The sequence below is a fragment of the Myzus persicae genome, unplaced genomic scaffold (genome assembly GCF_001856785.1).
Source record: "Myzus persicae strain clone G006 unplaced genomic scaffold, MPER_G0061.0, whole genome shotgun sequence".
Taxonomy (NCBI): Eukaryota; Metazoa; Arthropoda; class Insecta; order Hemiptera; family Aphididae; genus Myzus; species Myzus persicae.
In genome coordinates this window covers 789,426-803,571 of record NW_019102925.1, presented here as the reverse complement: position 1 = coordinate 803,571, position 14,146 = coordinate 789,426, and the positions used below count along the sequence as shown (strand labels likewise).

At 27.6% G+C, this 14,146-nt stretch overlaps 1 protein-coding gene across 1 annotated transcript; it reads left to right on the top strand.

Moving 5' to 3' along the window:
- Positions 1-863: 863 nt before the first annotated feature.
- On the top strand, positions 864-6,028 carry LOC111033427 (thiamine transporter 1-like). Its single transcript, XM_022314150.1, has 10 exons — positions 864-1,204; positions 1,283-1,410; positions 2,976-3,146; positions 3,264-3,480; positions 3,747-3,893; positions 4,058-4,200; positions 4,599-4,701; positions 4,860-5,052; positions 5,627-5,768; positions 5,928-6,028. Exons 2-10 carry the CDS (start codon positions 1,285-1,287, stop codon positions 6,018-6,020), a joined length of 1,335 nt encoding a protein of 444 aa, XP_022169842.1. The 5' UTR covers positions 864-1,204; positions 1,283-1,284; the 3' UTR covers positions 6,021-6,028.
- The last annotated feature ends 8,118 nt before the right edge of the window (positions 6,029-14,146 follow it).

Here is a 14,146-nt window from a genome sequence, read left to right as displayed (position 1 = left end):
TATATTTTTAAAACATATTGGACGTTGGTGTACAAATAACAAATATTAAACGATTGACATTTATAATATTGATGAGCATTTATAATTAAGATTAAGCTTGACGGCTTATTAGTTATCACCACGATTAAAGATATTATGCATACTGCATAGCCATGGTTATTATACATTTTCGAGGTACCTTTTCACTTTATTCCTGTTATCTATAGTTGTGATTCATGATAATAATTTAAGAAAAACTATTTGTTTGATATTATATGAAATAATACAAATTTGTTATTAAAAAAAAATGTAAACACGCTTTAAGCTAATATATTATCATTTTTGTTGAAACAAATTGATCAATAAAAAAAGAAAAAAATAATAAAATAATAAAATAAAATTAATGTGCTTGAAAAAATATGGACAGGTTCCTTCAATGTCAAAAAAATAAAATTAAAAAAAGGAAGTTTCATTTGGAGTCATTCTGTATGCACCGATGAAGTTATAATCATACTTGGGAATGTTTTTCCGGGGTAGATAAATTAATTTTTTCTTGGCACTGTTTTATTTATGCAATTATAATAAAAAATACTGAACTATCTTATGAAGTTCTTAGGTTTGCATAATATATAGCTACTGAATATAATGTTGATAAAAGGTCAAAGGGCAATAGGCTCTCTTCACACTGCCAATAAATAGACCACTGATTAATTTACAATAATTTTATATTATATCATATTAAAAAAAAATGCTCTAAAATATGTTAGGAATTTTAAATGTTTGTACTTAAATATTTATATATTTTCTATATTGTAAGGAGGGTTTGAACTCCCTACCACTTGAGTAGTTATTGTGCAAATACTGAGAAGTGATATTTATAGTAGGGAATGGCAATGATCTATATTAGTTTGATAGTATGTGCGTTTATATACGGTCTATCTATATACTAAAGAGTAATAAATATTAATGTATTTTACACCAAATATATCTGAAGTCTATACGATTATTTAAATGCTGTCTACTAACTATACAAACTAATTTTTTTTTTTATCAAACAAATTAATATTAGTTATAGATTATCAAATTATATAATCAATGTACCTTGATATCGAGGAGTTGTTCTTGAAACTGATAAACTTGAAATTTGTTACATTTTGATCGTTAATGTGTTAGATTGTTGAGAACGCATTACAAATAAATAATACCTATATACGTTTCAGAAAAAGTAATAGATTTAATTTTTAATTTTAAAATAAAACAAAACTTGATAAAATTGTTAATAATGATAAAATAATGTTTTCAGTAATGAAAAAATGGGTAAAAACTTCATACATGGTTGCTATTTATTTGTTTTTACTCGAACTACGGCCACTAGAACCATTTATGACGGCTTATTTAATAGGACCAGACGCAGACTTGTCTCTTAACGAGGTAATGAAGTTATATATTTAACCATAGAACTATTGTTTTAATTCTAAACGTTTTTTTACTTTTTGTATTTTGTTTGAATTATAACACATACATATTATCTAGTTGACGGCTTTAATAGAGTAACTATACATAATAATGGCATTCGAATCATTCGATAATGAATATATGTCAGTATAACCATGTATACCAACTCTAGCTGTTAGAACTCAATTGTGGCCTAAGTACCTCTGAGTTTCCATTGTTAACCAAGTTTAATTTGATAGTTGATTTAGATAAAATAATCATAATTATTATTATTTGATAGTATGTAATGAGAAACTCAGTTTTTAATAAGTAGAATAAGCACCATTATTATATTATCATAATCAAAAACAATTTATGTAGGTACCTTAAAATTGTTTATTTTTTAAAGCAGAAAATAATCATATTATTAGGCATCTATCATGGAACATAATATAATAATGAGTCATAAACTCATAATGTTTGTGATAAAAAACAAATGTTATGAACATCATGTTTGTTAAAATAAGAATAATACTATTATTTGACTATTAGTATTTATAATAAATTATCGTTTATGGTGACCTGCCAAACGAAGCCATATCATATTATACACAGTAACTAGCAAGTGTCAGTAACCTTAAAGATTTATCATTTATTATGATTGATATGAGTGATTATTAATTACTATTATAGATTGGCTACTATTCCCTCTATTCAATAATCATACATTATATTTAATTATTAAAAAATATGATTATAACGGTCCACTTTGAATTTATAGATTTTATAACAAAAGAAGTAGATGAAGTTTAATTATTTATTTCCATTATGTCTTCAATTCTTCATAGGAGGTAATCATTTTTGCAAATTTTTTTTTCATAATATATTTATAAAAAAGACAAAAAAAAAAATTAAAAATGTAAAAATTATTATATTAGATATCTGATAATAGAAAAAAGAATAATAATTATATAACAGCAATAATTAGCTAATACGTACTCACTTCAAAATATGCCTATAATAGTATAATGCCTATAAATACATCGGGAAGTATAGAAGTCAACTGTTCCTTGAAAATAGTATATCTGCAGCTAAATCAGAAAAAAACATCAATAATTAAGATTCATCACATTAGGCCGGTTAAAATGCCCATTCCTTAGGACGTGGTTTTTCGTTTGGTGAAGTTAATAAATATTAATTATATCAACTATTTTTAATTTCGGTTATAGGTAGGTACAGGCCGCAAAAGAAACGTACAATGTGTACAAAACAAAATCAATAAATTGTTCAATCTTCATTAATAATTATTATAACAAAATGGTTTTATTTTCTTTCTTTCACATATTTTTATCATAGGGACCCATTATTTGCTGGGGTCCTGGGCCCGTGTGTTTGACACCCGGTTATTGATTGGTACACGTAGTCCGATTAAAATATGCTTATGGAACTCTCTTGAAGTTAAAAATCTTGAAGTGTCCAGAAATTATTAAAAAATCAATTGTAACATATTGATTGCTCCGCTCAGAATATACCTAATATATTATTGTGTTAAATTTTTACAGGTATCCACTGTGATTGAATACCTCAAAACATATTCATCGCTATTAATATCAGTGTTAATGTTCATGACTGCCGACTACCTTCTGTACAAGCCAAACATTATATTTTTGACTATCTGTCCATGTGTCGCCTATTTCCTCATGATTGGTTCACCCAGTCTTACGCAGCTGAGGGTTAGTACGATAAAGTATTCTATAGATAATAGTATACCTACCTAATAGATCACAATTATCAGTTTTGGTTTAATGATGCTCTATAATATTGTTTTTTTTATTTAATACCAAGTGTAGCTGTCCGCATGTGGTATCGGGGCAATATATAGCTGTAATATGATAGCATTCTGTTATTTGTACGCAAAAATTGAGGACGTAGACAAATTTCAGATGGCCACTGGTATTGTTTCTGCAGCTATACAACTTGGTAAAGTTGTTGGAGACTTCTCCGCACAAATCATAGTCTCCGCAACCGGAGGGATTTATACTCTCCTGCCATACTGCAACGTGTTCAGTAATTAGACGATTTATAAAAATATGTTATAAATATTATGTATAATTCTTCATATTCACAGACACGATACAAGATTAATAATTTAACTATTTGTAAACGTAAATTTGTTTTATAAATATTTATATTTCTAAATTATAGCCCTAGTTAATTTAAAATTAAAAATCCAAACCATGGAGTTTTAAAATGTATTGAATTGCGGAAAGTTTTATACTATATTCAAGTGTTTCCGTAATATATACAGGTAAATTCAATTTATTTGTTTCAAGGTTTGCTGTTAGCTACAATTTGGGTTTGTCTATTTCCATCGATCAAACAGAATAATGACAAGCAAAATTTAAAAGGGTTATGTGAAGATTCACCGCTTCTTAAACACCGTGTAGAGAGCAAAACGAAACATTTTGAACAAAATCAAAGTAAGTATTGATTCTTTAACTACATATAACCTCTGCTCCTCATTATAACTCACTGCATTTACTCACAGATTATGATATAATAATTTAGTTATCTTATTGTGTTACTCAAAGTTGAAAATGTAGATTTTTAACTGTTATACTTTGATACTTTCTTTTGTCTATAGTTACAATCGAGTATGATAATGAATTCAAACCAGTCCAATTTTTTTCGAAAGAAATATGGATCAACTTCAAATCTTCATATTCCAATCCAGTTGTACTAAAAAAAAGTTTATGGTATATAATGGGCATGGCAGCGTATATTCTGGTAAATAATGTTATAAAATGTATTGTGCTTAATTATTTTAGTGTTGATGGAAATAATATAGTATCCCAGCAAGTATAAACATAATAATACAAAATATGAGTTAGTATAGTTGCCGTAATTTTGTTTTTTTTTTTACTTTATTGTACTATATCTTTTATCCAACAGTGAACATTTGTATTATTAATACTGTTTATTATTAACAGAATATATTAAATTATTTTTATTTCATTTGTTTTTTTGTGGTACCTATCAGCTATAACTGGGTATTTATAATAAATAATGCTAGATTTTATGTATATTTATAGCGTGTAAAAAACGGGTTGTAATATAACTGTTATTTCTTCGGAATCGTATTGTTTATTGTTTGGTAAGTGTATATATTGTATTTAATGTTACAGGTCTTAGCTAACATTAACGTTTTGTACTCGTACGTGATTGAAAAACCAGGGAATCACGATGTCTTGTCAAATGGACTTGCTGAATCAATGGTTACGTTATGTGGTTAGTATTTCCCAATATTTTATAATCAAGTAATAATTATTGTTTATTGGAAAATAAATAATAATTTTTTTTTCTGAAATATAATTATAGATAATTCTTTAAATAAATTTTTCCCTATTTCCTTCCGTATTACAAATTCATATTAATATATTCTACAGGAGCAGCGGGTTCGTACCTAATTGGAAAAGTACAATGTGATTGGTCGCGCTATGGTGATATGTTCACTGCATTTTGCTCTGTTGCCATGGGAGCGCTGATAATGTCATGTTACTTTTATGATAAACTAATCTTTATATATTTGGCATACATATTATATGGTCTAATTTGTCAAATGCATTTTGTCATAGTCTAGTGAGTAAAATATATTTTTAATAAGTAGTATTATTAAGAAATAGGATACAGGGTGCTTACATATTCTAACTTTATATTATTATGTAAATATTTATTTTTCGGAAAGTTTAAAAAAACTATTTGATGCCGAATGTGCCTCGAAGCATCATTCTCTGGGTTGGAAATGCCAAATGATATACTGTTGATGTATTTAAATAATTACATTTTTTTGATATGTCTAAAAGTAAGTAAAATGTTACTATACTTTGAAAAGATAAGCAAGTAATATCAATATAAATGCTTGATGCAACGTATATTAATATAAATATCGCAATTTCACCAATAATTTCTTTTTATAATATCAGCTCTAGTTTATTTACTAGATTTATTTCGAACTCTATTAACAACCTGGATTGTATATTAAATAATTTCAGTGTATCATTTTTTTACTGTTTCAAAATTTATTTCTAGAAAATTTATTAAAATACATTATATTCTTAGTGGACATACTAATTGGGTTAGTGATATTCTTTTTTAAACATGTATGTACTAAGTATTCACAATTAATAAATGTTGTTTGTTTCTGTACTTATAGCACCGAAATTGCAAAACAGCTAAAGAGGCAGTGTTATTCTTTAGTTATAGAATTCAATTATTTTGGATCTTTGGCGGTGGTCACCATTTTAACATTCTTTTTGATTCAATATAATTTCATGTACATTACTATTCCTGGAAGAGTAAGTCAAAAACTTTATATTTAACATTATTATTTACATATTTTTTAAAAAAAATCAAATTAATTTTAGATACTTATTGCATATTGTGTATATGGTAGTACACATAACAGTAAATAACAGTAATTAACCTATTTCACCATAATATTTTTTTTGTTTCAGTTTTTGTTCATTGGTGGTTTGTATATCATGCTTGGTGTCGTATTCATGTTTATTTGTATACTCGATATTATAAAAAATAAAAAATTATACTGACTGTAATAGTAAGCGGTTTATTTTATTATTGCGATTTTAATTTGAAGTTTCAAGTTACGTAAACTATAAAGTTAATTTAGGTAATTAAGGTAATTTAAAAGATATACATGTATCTACTTTCATGGTTTTTAATAAAACATGGGTTTTGTTTATATATACCTAATAATCAATTAATAAAGTATACCCAACGAATAAAACGCTTGTCATGTAGAGACTATTTTATTGAAATATGGTAATAATAATTCTTCAAACAACATTGTATTTATTACCTAGATTTATAGGTATAATAAACATTATAACAATTATTTACTTAAAATTTGTACCTATAGGTAGTATAAGATCATTATTATTTAATTGGGTTTAATTACATATAACATGTATAGCGAATATACATAAATATTTTGAAGATGTATTGACCTTAAGTCCCAACACTCCCAACAAAGCTTAATTTTTTGAAGCCACATGATAATTTATTTCAATTGCATTAAAAATGGCTCAAAATATTATCCATTACCGAATTCGATTATCGGTAAGTAGCATAAACATTTAAAATCATTTTTGTCTGAATTGTTAAGACTTGCAAATTTATTTTGCTTACGAATAAACAGCACTTACCTTCTGTAAGAAAGGAGTGGCTTAAGTTATAAAAAATAGGATGAAAAATGTATTAGCTATTAATTGTATTTAATTGCAGTTTTTATGATATTATTTCTCCAATCAGTCCGGACGATAACTGCAGCGCCATTTATCGCCTTCGTTTTGAACCTTTCAACTCATCCGTGACTAGCTCACTTTAGCCGCTAGACAGTGCTGTCGTATAAGTTTTTGTTATAACATCATAATGTATTGTATTTTCATCTTCATCAAGGTTGTCGAAATACTAACTAGATAACATTTTCTACCAAAAACCACCCTTAAATATTAAATTTCAACATGATTTCCCTTCTCGGTTCCAAAATGTGATGACTAATTGGAAAAAAACAACAATTTTAAATTAAATATTTTCATAGCTACTCTCAGACTCTAAAATATAATTACAAACGTATTATTCAATTAAAATGTTTGAATAAAAATAAAACTAATGGATGAATTTGCAATGAATATTATAGTTAAGACACTTCGAACAACTACCTTAAATAAGTAGGTATTCATAGTAATATTAAACTATACCGATGGAAAATCAGAAAATTAAGTGGTTAATAGTCAATAAAGCTTTATATATATTATACAAAACTACCTACCTCTTAATCTTAACAATATCATATTGTTATTGTAATAAAATGAAATGTTACAGATTCAGGCATTGGTCGTCCTGAATAATTTTAATATTAAACATGGATCATCAAAGTGCTTTTTTTGTACCTATTTTTAAAATATTATATTGTCATCCAATTACCTTTATTGCCTATAGGTGTAAACTTCGTGCATAGCCGTTACTTGTGATTTTATCTGATAATAATATTACGTACCCAAGTAAAGTTACATTTTAAATAACATCTTTAATACTAAAACACGTTAATCTAACAAAATTTCTTTATTTTCTTAACAAAAATGAATCTGCATCATTGAACAATAAATCAACAAAACAATTAGCTCAATAAATCGTGATACATACATTGTTGTATATGCAGAATTATCATTAGTACATTGATAACCTTAACATATTATTTAAAATAACAAACTATTTAGATAAGTTAATATAAAAATATACATATCATTTTATTACACAATAATAAATTATACGACACAATAAATTAATAGAGTTATCGCTCTTTTATAATACACTGCAGTCATAAATTATGTTTGATTAACTATGTCGTTTATTGAACAGAAATATCTAATTTTAAACGTTGAGATTTATTTCAATTGTCTAATTTTCATAACATTGTTATTGTGATTTGTACGTAATAATGTATGGATTTCGAAATTTAGTTAAGCAGTGAGCACTTACGTATATTCGCCACACTCGGTACTTGAATATTTGTGTTCAATAAAAAATATTTTTATCGAAATAAAAAAAAAAGTATTCGTCAAAAATAGAATAAAAATATCATACTCATACGAGTATAAGTAGTGATTAGAGCTGTACGTTTTCATGAACATCTTGACATTTTTTGTCTTATATAGATTTTGAGATTATTTATTTTATACAGTTATAGACCATTTGTTAATTAAACACAAAACACATACCAACAATACAGTTTGTATATTATCACTATGGTTATTAATTATTATCATAATCATCACAGTTTTTGTTTTTATTACACTGAATACGTAGGTAATGTTACGAATTTTTAATACTTTTGCTACATACTCCAAAGTTGGAAACATGACCTACGTCTACCTCTACCAGTATTCATGTCCTTAATGTTTGCACAAAAAAAAAAAAAAAAATGGGAATATCTGAAAAATTTCAGTGTTTAAATTTTCAAGCTTACTGCAGTAGTGACTTTTAATTGTTCAATATTCCATCAAGTCTTATCACTTGATCATATTACAGGTTAACACGACGAGTTTAGTTTGAATATTCACATATTCAATAATTTTTATTTTCTAAACACTATGATTGCATTGTTTCACATTATTTTTAATGGTATAGTTTAACAATTTGTGATCTCACAATTTATATTATGTATGTATATTATATGTACAATGTACATGCTAGGCCACCACTGTTTTTTTACTGTTTTTTTTTGTGTTCAGAAGCCGCCATAAATTGTTTGTTAAAAGCCATTTTGCGTGGCAAGAATCACTTTGGCTTAGTTAAAAAACCAAATTTTTACCATAAAAAACGGAAGAACTTCGGCTGAGAAATATTGTTGTTATTTTTGGTAATCACTAATATGGAAAAGTTATAATTATTTTATAATCCGTTGTTTTCAGGTTTTTTAAACCAGAATAAACTGTATTTTAAAAATTATATGAAAAAAGATAAAAGTAATACTGCACATTTGAACAGTAAAAGTTCTTATACTTTTATGGTAAAATTTGGTTTCTTATCTATAATTATACCATTCTCTGTTCTATCTCATACAAAACAATTTGTGTGTATAATCTCGTATAATAATACTCATCAACAAATAAACTGACCACTGACAAATAATTTTGTCTTTGAATTAGTATTTACATATTGTATTTAATATAAAAACTTTTTTTTTTAATTGTCTACACTGAACTCCCTCAGAAGCATAGAACCTCAAAAATTCATTTCCTTTCTTAATCACCCCCGAAAACACAATAATATAATGTTATTACATGTTAGTTCACTTATAAGATCTGCCTGAATAAAAAATATTTCAACAGTATATATTAGCCTTAATACTCTTCTAGTTTTATTCTCTGAATACGTATAGTGGATAAGTATGTTCACATTTCTTTGTTTCTATAATCTTTTCGGGATTGTCTACTATGATTAGTAGGTACGATTTAATAGCAAGTAATTCTTGGGCTTACCTTAACGGTTTATCTGAAAATGGAAATGATTTCCTGTTTCTCAAAAACTCGCGGCGAAGGAAATTTTACAAAGGTAATTTATGTGAATAACTTAAAAGTTGTATACTTGTATTAATATTTAATAATTCCCATCAGTTATTCAAGTCTACAGCCATAACGTGAGTCTTGGAGTTTCGGCTGGAACCTTACAAGCAAGACGACGGCGAACACATCGAGGCACTGCTGCAGCTCTGTATATACAATGCGAAAAACGTTTGACGCAGTAGCGACCTATGCTAACACTCAAATAGCGTAATAATATATTGTTTCCACGTGCAGGGTTTGCCGCCGAGCCGTCCAGGAATCGTATATTCCCAAAACGGTGCACAGGAATAGCCTGGCGATCGGTTCTTTGCAGCAGCCCTCTCGGGACGTTCTGCGGTTATCCCGAAGCTGCGTAATCCGTGGATTATTTACTTTTGGTTGTCAAACGTATACTAACCGGAACGGCGACGCTATACTATTACCGGGCAGAGATGGGGACAATGGGGCACAGTGCGCTAAAAAAATGTTAAAGGCATGCGCTTAAATCGCACTAAGAGTATGCAATTAAAATATTACATTATAATGCGCCATCGAAATACCGCCAGTGAAACATTATGCAACCATCGACAAATTCGAACGCAGTTAAATATCATATGATTTCCCTTTTGTCCAAGAGAATAGTTTAAATAGCGAAGAAAATAAAAAATGTATCGACTTTTTTTCGTCCACATACTAAATAATAATTTTCTAGTAGATAGCTAGGTAGTATATAATTTCTACATAGATCATTTTTTTTTTAATTTTAAAAATGTTGAATATTATATCGGGCCAAGAACAAAAATGTTAGTTTGTTTTATCTGAAAATTGTATATTTTTTATTATCCAATATTGAGTATATCTCGTAGTTATAAAATATTTTATGCAATACAAATCAACAAATATTTATATTAAAATAACTAAGATATGCAAAAACATATTGTGCTTAAGATTTTTGGATCCATTTTTTTTTTCATCATATCATGTCTTTTATTTGACTTTCTAAACGAATATGTAAATTGCCATCATTATTATATACTCCTGGACCGTCAACCACTCTTCGATGTCACATACCTAAACAGTATTTTAATCTAACAGACATGAACATGCACTAAGGACTGGGCGTAGGCATCCAGCCGATCTTTTCTTTCCATCACACCTGTCCGAACCACTGACTGGGCGGAATGAAATCGGTCGTGGAGCGTCGTCAAGACTGCACCCGAGAACGATATAATATTATTATCTGCTGTATAGTTTGTCCTGTTGGAAAAGTCCGGGCACGCTTGCACTATATTATATAAGTGTCAGAGTTGTTAAGTATTTGAGTAAAAGTATTCAAATTACTTTTATTGGTATCGAGTACTTTTTTTTTAATGACTTTATCATCCATAAAGTATTTAAATTGTGTATTTTGAAATATTAATTATTGGTATTGGAATTCATTTTTCTTTCAGGTGAACTATTTTTTTTTATTGGTAATAATTTTTCGTTAATCGTGATTTCAAATTTTGTATGTACCCCTGCGTAAAGAATAGTCGTTAAACATAAAACAATATTTACCTACGTAATAAGTGAGTATAATTTTAAACATATTTTCAAAACAATCTATACAATACCAATGACATGTGATGGATAAGGTTGGACATTTTTCAATCTATTTAAAAATATCTGTTTCTTTTGTAATAATACAGAGAATAGAAGATCTATGAACGTATTATTAAAAAAAATAGTCCTATATTACTAGGCAATATTGTAAAATCTAATGAATATATTCAAATGGTAACATGATTTTGTATTTATTAATTATTTATCAAAATATGTAGTGGCGTAGTGCACACATTACTGATTACTGATTAAGCATAGCGATATAGTTATTAATAATATAATGTAGTTACAAAGACTATTATAATTAAAATATATTATTCTATATTAAACTGAAGTACAAGTAAGTACATTAAGAAAATACTCGTAAGTTTTAATATATTATATGATGCAGACAACACATTTCATCACTAAACCCCTATTTGGATCGTTGTGAACGTTGGCGTTACTTATTGAACGATTAAAAGCTGTTTTGAAAACAATGATTTTTTGCCAAACTTTTTACATTATGAACAATTGTATACGGCAAAGAGATTTTGTTTATGTCTTTTGGCGTTTTGTTACCTTAAGGAATAATTTTATCTTTTATTCTTATTCACGTATAACATTTGAAATACATTCAGCGCGTTTTCTAGTTTTATAATGAAACATAAATTTAAGCAGCAAACATTTTCAAAGACGACGTTTTTCAAAACAATATGACGTTTGGTGTAAATGTTGTTATTACTACATAATTTGTTGTTAGCATAGAAAATCTGAATAAGATAAAATATATTATATAAATGATTTTATCGGGTTCAATATTTTTAGGATTTACACAAATTATTATAGTTATAAGTTGATTGCAATTTATTTTTCGATAACGATTGTTTGTTTTTACTTAAACCAGTGACACTTGGAAAAATCCAGACAATCAGTAAATTTTAGTGTTTGAGTTCACCAGTGCCTACTCACCGTAGAATCATTAGATTTCGAAAATTTTTATTTTTTGAAAGTGACACTTTTTACAGGGTGTATTGGATTTGGAAATTCTATTCATTGATTCATGTTTGTTTTAAGCTCCGAAAAAATAATAATCAATGTTCAATGTACCATGTATAAAATTATCCTTTTTTCAATGAAAAAAAAATTAATCAAATCAAACCACTCTACGATGCGTGAGAGTTTTTCCTGCAAAGCGTGTTTAGAGCAAAAAATCACGCTTTTCATTTTTGGTCGGTGGTGCCGTTGACATGTGCATGCAGCGTGTGCGTAGATACTATATATATATATATATAGATACCCGGTACCTGCATACAATCACACTGACACTATAACATAACCACTATAACCATCATTGAACACAAATGCCACGAATGGAGGAAATAAAATTACATATTGCCTAAACATTGCCCCTTATTAAAGACACACAAGCATGCCCCTTGATGTTATTATTGCGTTAACTTAAACATGTACCCATCTAATTTTCGTTATTTGCATTCAACTACCTGCAAATGACTTTAACTGTAATTTTGGCTTTTCATGTATCCGCTGATATTGTATTTTTATAATGCGATAAAGTCAATGCATGAGTTTTGAGTGTTCTGACTGCTCTAATGCGCACCATGAAATTTCATGAAAATATACAATTTAACTATAGGTACTTAAGCTAGGTTATCGTAAGAAATACTGTGCACTGAATCGCTTCTCAGAGAAATAAGCGTCCTAACTATAAGATTTTATAGTTTAAATTTTTTTTCGTCTAGCTGGGAAATAGCTCCGGTGATAAAAAACAAAACAAAACTGTGATTATTTACTCTAGAAAAATATGGACGGATTTCAAGACCGTTATTCAAAGTTTCTTAGAGGCCCCTACGGTACATTATATAATATTATATGTTATACTTGCTATACAATTATAAGCAATAAGCATATTTTGCTATTTTAATTAATACTTTTAGTAGACAATGGGTACTGAAATTTATTGTATATTCTGTAATGGTGTTCGATACAGTTTTAATTCTTTGAAATTTATTTTATAATTGCTCGTCGAACCACGCATTGAGGACCACAGGAACTGACTTATAGATTTTAAATTTCAAAAATACATTATAATTGTAACTAGGTAATGAAAAACTATAGTTGTTTTTAATTTACAAATTAAACATGTTTTTCAGTAGGTAAAGAAAATAATTTTTTGCCATGAGAATTTTTAGGTTAGAACAAGTTAGAAATTCGACTATGGACTATCATCACGTCATGTCAAGTTAACAGTTAAAAAAATACCACTCTCTCTCTCTCTCTGGTGTAATATATACATGTAAATTTTTAAAAATAACTAACTATCATTAATATTTTCACTACAAAAAACATTGTTAATTCGAGTGAATTCGAGTGAATTGCACCTTATACCTATACAATATAGTATGTTAATTACAAATTTATAATCTATAAGCAATGACGTATTATTAATTATATTATTATAGATTTTAACTAACCCAAAAGTATTGTACTCGTACGCCATCTATAAGCTGGGTAATCTTGATGTCTTGTCAAACGGATTAGTCGAGTCAATTGTTACACTGTGTGGTTAGTAGTTTAAATAATCAGGTACTTTGTCAAACTTAAAAGGAATACTGAGCAGAGTTATAATAATATTAATTAATGTCTTATACTGATGTTACATTTACATAATATTGTATAAAATATTATATATAGAGTTTACAACTTGATTCAATTTCAGTAATAATTTAATTAACGTACCTATTTGAAATGTCGCTAATATAATATACCTATATTCGATTTCTTATCTACGTAAGTCTAATTTTTAAAATTTTACATTGTACTCTGTAAGTATAATAATGTACAAACTAGGGGGGACGGGCCATAGACCCTCTTTGGAAATGACACACAATAATATGAATGTATGTAGTTATTTATTTATTTATTTAATTTATATAATATATGGTTTAAACGTCTTAAATTCCATAAATTTAAAAAATAAATACTATTAGTTCTATTGTTATCAAATC